The 10,778-nt window shown below is 33.6% G+C and overlaps 2 protein-coding genes across 2 annotated transcripts; both read left to right on the forward strand.

Moving 5' to 3' along the window:
* The first annotated feature begins 401 nt into the window (after nucleotides 1-401).
* Nucleotides 402-6,354, forward strand: LOC120134176 (coiled-coil domain-containing protein SCD2-like). Its single transcript, XM_039150645.1, has 17 exons — nucleotides 402-913; nucleotides 1,398-1,567; nucleotides 2,024-2,096; nucleotides 2,203-2,244; nucleotides 2,338-2,400; nucleotides 3,115-3,164; nucleotides 3,259-3,286; nucleotides 3,554-3,628; nucleotides 3,757-3,867; nucleotides 3,951-4,011; nucleotides 4,312-4,428; nucleotides 4,581-4,702; nucleotides 4,822-4,891; nucleotides 5,033-5,074; nucleotides 5,384-5,424; nucleotides 5,934-6,060; nucleotides 6,198-6,354. Exons 1-17 carry the CDS (start codon nucleotides 515-517, stop codon nucleotides 6,269-6,271), a joined length of 1,665 nt encoding a protein of 554 aa, XP_039006576.1. The 5' UTR covers nucleotides 402-514; the 3' UTR covers nucleotides 6,272-6,354.
* Nucleotides 6,355-9,366: 3,012 nt separating this feature from the next.
* Nucleotides 9,367-10,175, forward strand: LOC120134272 (ethylene-responsive transcription factor LEP-like). Its single transcript, XM_039150730.1, has one exon. It carries the CDS (start codon nucleotides 9,459-9,461, stop codon nucleotides 10,173-10,175), a length of 717 nt encoding a protein of 238 aa, XP_039006661.1. The 5' UTR covers nucleotides 9,367-9,458.
* Nucleotides 10,176-10,778: the final 603 nt, after the last annotated feature.

Genomic DNA, 10,778 nt, shown 5'->3' on the forward strand with positions numbered 1-10,778 from the left:
GTTACGTTTTAATTTTATTTTAGTCATTCACCGTTAAAAAAATAATAGAACTATTGACATGAAATTTATAAAAAAATAATTTCAATGATGATGTGGCACTACCTTATTGTGACACATCAACAAAACCGTTTATTTTTTAACGGTGGATGACAAAAATGAAACTAAAATGTAATATTAGGTATGATTTTAAAACAAAAAATAGTTTAGTGACCAAAACGGAAAAAGTTATAGTTGAGGTGTTAAACATAAAATTTACCCTAAATACCCGATTATATAAATGCAGCAGATGACGGAAGGGATAAACTTTAAATTATAAAAATAAAATGCAAAAAAATCTCCGTCTAAAACTCTAAATCTCAAAACATATTTATCTTCCGTCTTACTACTTCCCCTTTAACCAAGATCTAGGCTTGCCTTCCTCTTTTCACTCATTTTCTTCTGAATTATAACATTATTTATTGTTATTACAAATAAATCAAGCTGAATAAGATCCAATTTTAGCAACTTCGGTTTGATGGACCGGAAGCGAACAGAGAGTCCCGTCTACACGCGCCGATGGACTAGTCATTCGGGCACGGGGAGCACCGGCGGCAGTGTCGAGTCACCTACATTATCGCCGGCGCATCACCCACCGCACCACGCCCGTTCTTCCTCCGCCACTGGCATTTCCAGCATCAAGCGCACGCAAAACTTCGCCGCGAAAGCTGCGGCTCAGCGGCTGGCTCAGGTCATGGCATCGCAAACCACTGATGACGACGATGAAGAAGATGACGGCGACGATCTAGGTTTTAAGTATAGTGCTCCGCCTCCTCTCGCTATGTCTAGAAAAGTTAACGCCGCTGCTACAGCTGGCGGTGCCGGTAATAAAGCCGCTCTTAACTCTACGAGGATTGGGAGATCTCCTTCACATGCCGTAAGTTTACTCCATTTGCTGAACTTTTACTGTTCTGTGTTTTAGTCGTTTGCTTTTTCTTTGAGATAGGATTTGATCTTTGAGTTCGATGCGGCGCAAAGTTTATTGCAGTTCCTTTATGGCTTAAATTCTGTTGCACAAGAATTGGTTTTAGGAGAATGCTAATAGATGCGAAGAATAAGATCGCATTTGATCTTTGAGTACGATGCGGCACAAAATTGATTTTAGTTGCACTGTGCCGTAAATTCTGTTGCTATATTATTATTATTATTATTATTATTATTTCTAAATTAGGATTTTAAATTTGTCTATTAAGATTTGTATTAGTATAAAGTTAATAAAATCAAAATAATAGCGTGGATTATGGTTAATCTAAGAATATTTTTTGCTTCAATTGCTAATGTTAAACTCCAAACTAGATGTATCATTTTACCAGTCTATGTGGAAAGCTCACCGGAAATATCTGATGATACTTTGACACTAGTTAGCACGGAACTTGGTAGAGGAAGCACCAACAGTTCGATCAACATCAGCCGGAAGGTCTACGATCTCTCATCGTATGGCACCGCCTGTACCGCCACCCAATAAAACACCACTGAGGACTGCTTTATCTATACCTTCTGAGCCTCCGAAAAACCGGCAACCAGAGAAAAGGTATAAAATGTAGCAATGGACAGTCTTACTCTCAGACTCTAAAAAGAAAAAAGCAAAGTCAAGAAATTTAGTTTCCTTGTTCTGTCATATGACTTTCTAGATGATCAAATAAATATGGACACCAACTTGTTCATTGTTTATTTCTAGGATGTACTTCTTATTTCCTTTTTATGGTCTTTTAGCTTGCATATATCAAATATCTAATTCTGGCTGCAGCAATTTGTAGTATCTTGGTTAAGTTTTACTATTGAATTCTTGCTTTGAAAGCAATCACTTTTTTCTTTAACATGTATAAAAAAAATTATATTATTTCTTTCACAATTCAGACAAAAAGGACATTTTTTAATATCTGTGAATTTGTATGAAAAAATATATTATTTCCTTTCTGGCCAAAAAGGGAAGTATGTTTGGGTTATTTATGTAGCAAATTAACTGTGTAAACATCTATGGATGCAGATTTACATCTGACATTGGGTTTAACTCCAAGGATACCGGAGATAACCGTGAGGCTTCTGCACTTCGTGATGAAGTATGCTAATCACCCTTTAATAATATAAATGTTTGTGTCTGTCATTCAGAGAAAAAATGCGTTCTTAATTTTCCATATGTGAAACTGATAATTATTTGTCATGCAGCTTGATATGCTGCAAGAAGAAAATGAGAATGTCCTAGATAAGGTGTGCAGTGCTTTTACTTTATCTATTTAACATGTAGCATGTGCTCTAATATCATTTGATTGTAGTTGAATGATTCTTGAAAAAACGTTACAGCTCAGACTTGAGGAAGAAAGGTGCAAGGAAGTGGAGGCTAGAGTTAGAGAGCTTGAAAAACAGGTAACTATTAATTAAAATTTCCGTTAAATTTTTTAACTTGTTATCCTTAATTTTCTTCAAATAAGTAACTTTATGTTTCTAAAAAACTACTTAAATGATCATATTTTTGTAGAAGTTATATATCAAGTTCTATAAGTTTCTTTTGCATAAAATCTTATCTGAAAATCAATAATTTGAATTGTTATTGATAATTTTATGTTCTAAAACTTTTGCCACATAAATACTCTTAAGAGTGGTGGATGGTAACTTGGTTGATATTTCTCTCCTATTTCAGAAATATGACTTTGTAATCCTTTGAGTTAAAGCTTAACACCTTCAAAGTTAAGCTCTAACCACTGCATCATTTCAAATACAATTTAGGGATGCTAAAATATGTGTAATCTTAAAGATTTTTTAAATTACATAACTTTATTTGGTACATCTTCTCAATTCTAAATTTAGTGAGTGGTTGAAGTAATGTGTAGCTTTACATGTAAGGGAAGTTTAAATTCTTTAAGAATCATTTCTTCATAGTAATAATCAAAATGTAAAGTTGACATTGAGTTATTTAGAGTTTCTAACTCTTGTGTTGTGTAAGTAATTAATATACACAAAATTTTAGAACATCTCTATCATTCCTATTGGCTTTAGAGAATAAACAACAGTAGTAACCCATATCGACCTTAATCATATAAAGGTGATTTACTTGTTCCATTTTTTCTCCTGAGTTATTAGGTTGCTGCTCTCGGAGAAGGGGTATCTTTGGAAGCGAAACTGTTAAGCAGGTAGATTTTGGTTCAAACAACCTTAAGGTATATCTTTTTCTATCCACTTTAGTTTTCTTTACCTTTTTCTAACATCTTGTGTTACCATCTACAGGAAAGAGGCTGCATTGCGTCAAAGAGAGGTGATTGGAAATTTGGGTTTTGCTCTATTTGTGGATAAATGGCTAATTATATGCTTGCTAACTATATTTCAGTTTATTTATTTATATTTAATGTTGATTTGAGCAAGGCACACTCAGCATCGTCATTAGACCACAAATGAGTTGAAGTTTTAGTTTCATCTATTGTGATAAACTTAACACTTTCCATCTGAGAATAAGAAATGCCACTTTTTTCCTTTTGATTTTAGCTTCAAGAATAATTCATTTCCTTTTCTTTTATCTTCACAGGCTGCACTTAAGGATGCAAAGCAAACCAAGGATGTTGTAGACAAGGAGATTTTGTCTCTTAGATCTGAAGTTGAGGTAAATATCAGCAAGTGGTTTTCCTATACTATGATCTTCTCACCCTCTAAATGATTATAATAACTTTTTCCGTTTCTATGCTGCATTCCATTATGCTGTATTTTTTGTATTAATTTTGCTTGAATTAGAATGCTAAAGATGAGGCGACAACCATTGTAAGCCAACTTAATGGAGCTGAATCTGAAGTAAAAGCCCTTCGTTCAATGACTCAAAGAATGGTCTTGAGTCAAAATGAGATGGTATCTGCTTAAATTATTGCAAAATGTGAGTAGTCTTTCACTTTTTATTAGAAGATTAATTGCTTTATGCATTTCAATTTCAGGAAGAAGTTGTCCTTAAGAGGTGTTGGCTTGCTCGTTACTGGGGCTTAGCTGCGAGATATGGTAGTTACTGGATAACTTATGTTTGAAATTTATTTGGAGAGTGAAATATACACCATTCACTCTTTTGATTAAATCTTGTTGAATCACGTGACAATCATTATGGATAATTACTGTCAACTTTTCTTTTTCCTTCAAAAAAAGAATACTTTATCCCTCCTCATGTCAAGTTGTTGAAAAGTTGAGAATGCAATCATATATTCAAACAGACACTTATAGTGCCATTGCATTTACCTGTAGATGATGTACGGTTTATCCATCATTAAGGCCATACTGTTTCACATAATCGCTTGTGCTTTCTAGGTATCTGTGCAGATATTGCTGTGTCTAAGCATGAGTACTGGTCATCATTAGCTCCTCTTCCTTTTGAGGTGGTTGTTTCTGCTGGACAAAAAGCTAAGGAGGAGTTTTCTGAAAAAGGCTAGTAACCATAAATAGTTTATGCATTGAAGTTAATAGCCGGTTAAGATTATTGCTAGCAAGGTGTTATTCTTGTTAACTATAGATAGCAACATCTTTCTCATATCGTATCATACACATCACGTTTTAAGACCATACACAATGTCAAGCAGGTGATGTCGAGAATGAAAAGAGGAGCAAACTTGTTGAGTACTTGAGTGACCTAACTGGTGAAGGAAATATTGAGAGTATGCTTTCAGTTGAAATGGGTTTGAAGGAGCTTGCATCCTTAAAGGTGCTCCCCTTCCCCTCCTTTCCTCTCCCACCCAAAAGAAAATGAAGTGGTGCACTTTTGGAATTAAGATACTATGTTCACTCCACTAGTTTAATAATTTAGTTTACATGTTTTTGAAGGTTGAAGAAGCTATCGTGAATGCATTTGCCCAACAGAGAAGAGCAAGTTCTGTTAGACTTTCTTTGTCCGGTATACTCTATGTTACTTTTTAACATATTTGTTCAACTATCTGTTGACTTCTAAATTGTTATTTTTTTTTCATTTTTATCTTATTGTTTACAAGCTGATTTCTTTGCCTTTTTTTTTGCTAATTCAATGCATGTTTTTCAGATATCAAATCACCACGTGATATAAAGTTTATGGAGGCATTTGGTAAGTATTTATTTATTTAGTTGCTGTCCTGTTTATTTGTATTACCATTTACCATGTTCCCACACCAAGGAGTAAATACAGTGCCCTAAGAGAGAGAGATAAGAGAGCTTGCAATTTAGGGTTACCTAAGAGAGATAGAGAGAGGACTTAAAACCATTAATAAAAAGGATGAAAGTAAACATCTCTCATTTCTCATTTCTCATTGTTTCTTATATATGATCTTTGATGTAACTGGTATTCTGTCTTTGATTTTTACATTCGATAGGAATTACTTTCGATTACAAGAATGACTGGTATGCTTTATTGCAGAATTGAGTCCAGAGGAGTCTGAGGATGTTCTATTCAAGGAGGTATGGCCTCGTCTCTCTTTGTTATCTGCAGTTTTATCTCAATGATGTTTTCTGCCACTTCATCTGTAATTAATCCACCGAGCTCATGAATTTCTTGGTCTTGGTCATCCCGTTAAACTATTTTGTTTGATTGCTGGTGGCACTAACTTTATCCTGGCCCAACTAGATACTAGTTTTGTGTGTGGAAATTGCTTCGGCTTCAAATTTTGAAATTTCCATATTATTGTTTATTAATTTACTTGCCAACAAGTTTCAGATGCCTCTTGACCCCTTTTGCTAGACCTCTTGCCCTGTTGGTATAGTGTCGAGCTTAAGTATTGGATTTTTAATTTGTTTTCCTTTAAGCTGATTAGGCCAATTTGTTAAATGGTTCCTGGTTAAGCAGTGATCACCGTCATACAAAGTACAAGATTAAGATTAGCCTTTTAGTATTTTGTATGTCCTGTTTGACAGTTGGAAAAGGGAATATGACATTATGCGGTTGACTATTTATACAACATACTGTGTAGGCATGGCTTACATATTTTTGGAGAAGAGCCAAATCCCATGGCATCGAGGAGGATACAGCTAAAGAGCGACTTAAATTTTGGATCAGCTGTTCTGCACATTCTCCAAGCTCACATGATGCTGTTGATGGTAATCCTAATTTTATCGAGCATTGCTGTACTTTTTCCCAGCCTCTAAGCCATTTCTTTCTGTTGGTTTAACCAAACTTTGAATCTAAATTCAGTTATTCCCTTGATTTATTATTACTTGTGTTTTTACTTGTTCAGTTGAGGAAGGACTGATGGAGTTGCGGAAATTGGGAATCGAACATCGACTTTGGGAATCATCTCGTAGGACTTGAGTTGGCTGACTCTTTGAGAAAAATTGCTATATAGTATTTAGTTGAAAAGAGTTCTTGAGAGGGACTGCTATCAGATACATATTACACGGTTTAAAATTGTTTTTGCCCTCCAAATGAGGTGTTGCTTTAGCAAATAAATTAGTTTAAAGGAAAAGTAATAATGCTTCAACTGAACCATGTGTGTTTGATAGCCCATAGAACTGTGTATGGTAGCGGATATGACTGCCAATGGACAACCGGGTTATGTAGTTGGTAGATAAGGGCATTTTTAGCTTAAACCTTATTTATATTTACATTTTAATTAGTTAATTAGGAATGAAGATGAAGATGAAGATGAAGGGGAAGGGGAAGGGGAAGGGGAAGGGGAAGGGGAAGGGGAAGTGGGTGTGGGTGTGGGCAATTTGTCCCCTTCAAAATTTCATCACATATTTTAAGTATTTTTTATTGATATATAATTTTATAAATTTGTGTTTCTTTAAAATTCTATAAATTTATCCCCTTAATATAAATTTAAAATTATGTGTCCTTATAATCCTAACTTTAGAAAATCTAAATCTGAACTCTCATCAATAGTCAATGTTCTCGATTTAATATTTAATAAAACCCATTATCATATTTAATGCAAAGTTTATTACTAAATAGTTACATTTTAAGTATTTTCTTTTATGCATATACTCTCTTCTTTTTTGTAGTAAAAAAAATTTTCTCAGTTACGTCGGTAAAGATAATACACCTCAATTTCTCGGTTCATTATTTTTTAAATTAAGAGATGATTATAAATTTATGTAATATATTAAATGTTAATTGAGTTGATATTATTAATATTAATTGAATTAGAGAATAATTAAAAAAATGTTTTAAAGAAATATACATGTTTTTATTAAAATTATGTAATATATTAAATGTTAATCGAGTTGATATTATAGCATTTTATATTATTTTATTTTATTTAAATAAAATAAATTTAAGTTAATTAAAGATTGAAATGACAAAATAATATATATGTATATATTAAGCAATATACTGGTAGTGGTGTCTATAATTTACGTGGGACCCTTTGGGTCAAGAGCATGCCATTTACATAATTAATTCATCTTTGTTTTTTGAGTACAAGAGTCTTGCTAGTGAATTGTTTTGTTCAAAAAATGATGCCTAAATGTCCTTCCTCATATGCAACCCAACATGCATTCACTTGATTTCAGGGTGTTCATGCATACTAATCTATGCTCCAAAAACTTCACAAATATTATGAAATTAACTTCAAAATATGAGAAATATTGTGGAACTAATCATTATATATATATATATATATATATTTGGCTTAAATTGGATGCACATGGCTCTGCCTATTTAAAATTTCAAATTCAAAAAATCTAAATTTGTAATCTTAAATTCTAAATGAGACACATGAAATTAAAATATTTAAACTTGGTCTAGATTAAAGTTTACCCACATGCGTATCAAATAATTTTAATTTATGTTTTAGAAAATCTTTTTACATACAAATTGTGTAAAATTTAATCTTTACAATTTTATCTATTTGAATGTTATTTGTCTTGTTTGAGGATCAAAGATTTTAATTTAAAATTTAGAATTTAGAGTTTATGATTTATAAATTAAGATTTAACATAAAATAGAGAAAATTGTAGTCTAAATTTTATATATCTCGTATATCAAATAATTTCTCTTATATTTAATGAATTTGATAATAAAATTTTAGGGTTTATCGATGAATGAACAAGATCAAGGGTACTAAACCCCTAGGTGGTAAGTGCATCTCATTATTTTAGAAAAATGATTAAATTTAGTTTAATGTGTTAAGGGGGGAAATTACATACCCATTATTTTTAAGAAAAAAGATATTAAAATTTTAAATCTTATTCTTAAATTTCTAGATCCGCTACTAAACAATATTATTCTCTTTAAGCTCTCTTAATACATTGAATCATTTATGGTTTAATTAATTAGTAGATTACATTATTTGTTCCTGATTCAACTTAGCTAGACACACTCTCCCCTTCTACAAGCTTTGCTTGTCAGAATCTTTGGAGAAAGCATATATCATAGTAGAAATGAAGAGAAAGAAGTTGATCATTAGAAAAGGCAAATAGATATATAGAAGAAATAATGAAAACATATTCTAACAGAAAGTTCGTTATATAATAAGCTGGTGAGAGCCCACGATTGCAACTACTCCTCAGTGGGATCCTGAGTTGGGAGAAATCATCAGAAGTTTAATCTTAAGATCCAACAGATATGATCGAGTTCCATGTAGACCAATGATGAGTTGTATACTTCCAAGTGATGTTTCATTTAGTTATCTGAAAGGGGTTTCATCGTAATATCATAATCGGATCAAATTAGAATAATATTTAATTTTTAACGTTTTGTTTTAAGATTTTAAATATTATAATGTTGTTGATGAAAACAAATGAGTCACAGCGGTTATAACCCTTTTTGATTTGGATAACAAATCGTAGTTGGTGATGAAACGATTGTTGGTCAATGTTAATGTCTTATATCTTCATCATGAGATAGAAAAAGGATGAGTGAAGAGGGAGAGTCTTGATCTCTCCCTCTATCTTGATTGATAGATTTTATTATGACTCTTAATGTTGATAATAGACGTAGAGTCACAATGACTGTTTGTAGATTGGTGGAATAGATGGACTCAACTAATGTAGTTAATTGTTGATTAATTTTAGTTATGAGAAATCACATGAAACCTGTTAAAAGTCATATTAAAAGATTGTGACTTTCTAATAAATTTAAAACTCTCGAGACCTTATGTCTAAAAATATTATTACTCCAAAAATTGAACGTATAAAGATCATATAACAAGTACCATTCACATGTGATTCATAATGAATGACAACTATGCTCATGCTGAGTTTATGAGACTAATCAAAATCAATGCTTGAGCACTATAATCAGTGAATGTGAACATATAATTTGTCTTTTATATTTGAAGTTATTATTATTCTATTAAAAAATATTATTTCTATAAAAAAAATTAAAAAATATTATTGTTCAATGGACACTCATATAAAAGGCCTAGAATCATTATCTTCTTAGATAACAGCAATTCAAAATTACTCCATTCCATTCAAAGAAGACTAACACCTCTCCCTTTTATTTATGTTTGTGTGGGTTTAAGACAGGGAAGAATTGTAAAGACAAACACTTTATGTTGATGGATCCCAACAATTTGAAAACCAATTCGCCTTCTTCCACAAGCAAAACAAAGCAGCAGCAGCCACAAGAAACAAGGTTCTTGGGAGTAAGGAGGCGGCCATGGTGTCGTTACGCGGCCGAGATAAGAGACCCTTCCACGAAAGAAAGGCATTGGCTCGGCACGTTCGACACGACCGAGGAAGCAGCCTTGGCCTACGACCGTGCAGCTCGGTCCATGCGAGGCTCCAAGGCTCGTACAAACTTCGTTTATTCCTACATGCCGGTCGGTTCATCTGTCACCTCCATCGTCTCCCCCGACGAATCACAGCATGATTTTTTTTCCATTAATCCCCCTTTCCACCACCATCAAAACGAGGCAAACCGGAACCAGGTTTTCTTCTCTACTCAAGAAGACCCTTTCACTGCATGCCAGTTCCCTTCGGGGTGGATCCAAGAGACTAGCGATGGCACTGTCGAATCTTACAGACCCATTACCGGTGTTATGGACATCGGAGACGGTGGTTCTCAGCAGCTAGGCCATGACTCCGAGCTGCCACCATTGTCTCCGGATGTCTCCTCCTCGTGTTACGGATCCGGACTTGATATGAGCAATGAAGCATGGAATGAGATAGGCTTCTTCAGGTTCTCGGATCAAACTGCATTCGTAATTAACTCTCAGACGGGAACCACCGGGTTTGATTTGAGTTCATCGTGGGGCTACTTTCTTTAAATAACAAGGAAGCATAAATGATCAACAGCACTGCAACTACTGTAACTATAAAATTATCAACAAAATTAATCCATGTTAGTTTCGTCGGGGTACTGCTGTCAAATGGATGATTTCGGCTGGACGTAACAAGCAATGGCTTCTCTTTCGGTTGTCTATGGATTTGGGCCCAACCCAGGAAAATAGCTTGTTTCATGGTTACATGTTGTCTTGACTTCTGGTAAAAATGTGTAAGGGCCAGCTAATACGGTCCACTTTGGAGTGAAATGTAACTAGAACGTGATATGATTTCTACGATAACCGCGAGCAGATAGTCGTACGAGTTTGGACATGTTCTCTGAAAGTTTCTAAACTTTTGTTAGACAAGATAGATTGAAACCAGGGCTGGTTTTAGGCCTGTGCGGGCTGTCCAACCGTACAGGGTCTAATTTTTGTAAGGGCCTCCAAAATTTTTTAAATCTTTTATATGTATGTGTATTTAGAATATTTAACCCAAAAATTTTCAAGTCCAAGACTTATTTTACTGTTATGGTATATGATCACCAAATTTTAAAATATTAGTGAATTTCTTTATATATATAATATTTTAGTTTTAAAATGCTTATT

Source organism: Hibiscus syriacus, unplaced genomic scaffold (assembly GCF_006381635.1).
Source record: "Hibiscus syriacus cultivar Baekdansim isolate YM2019G1 unplaced genomic scaffold, ASM638163v2 tig00110597_pilon, whole genome shotgun sequence".
Taxonomy (NCBI): domain Eukaryota; kingdom Viridiplantae; phylum Streptophyta; class Magnoliopsida; order Malvales; family Malvaceae; genus Hibiscus; species Hibiscus syriacus.

Bases quoted from the DNA above. Each gene is read 5' to 3' on its own strand.
- LOC120134272 (XM_039150730.1), top strand. From the start codon at position 9,459: ATGTTGATGGATCCCAACAATTTGAAAACCAATTCGCCTTCTTCCACA.
- LOC120134176 (XM_039150645.1), top strand. From the start codon at position 515: ATGGACCGGAAGCGAACAGAGAGTCCCGTCTACACGCGCCGATGGACT. The intron at 2,401-3,114 runs GTAACTATTAAT...CTGAGTTATTAG, and splicing joins TTAGAGAGCTTGAAAAACAG to GTTGCTGCTCTCGGAGAAGG. The intron at 3,868-3,950 runs GTATCTGCTTAA...TTTCAATTTCAG, and splicing joins TCTTGAGTCAAAATGAGATG to GAAGAAGTTGTCCTTAAGAG.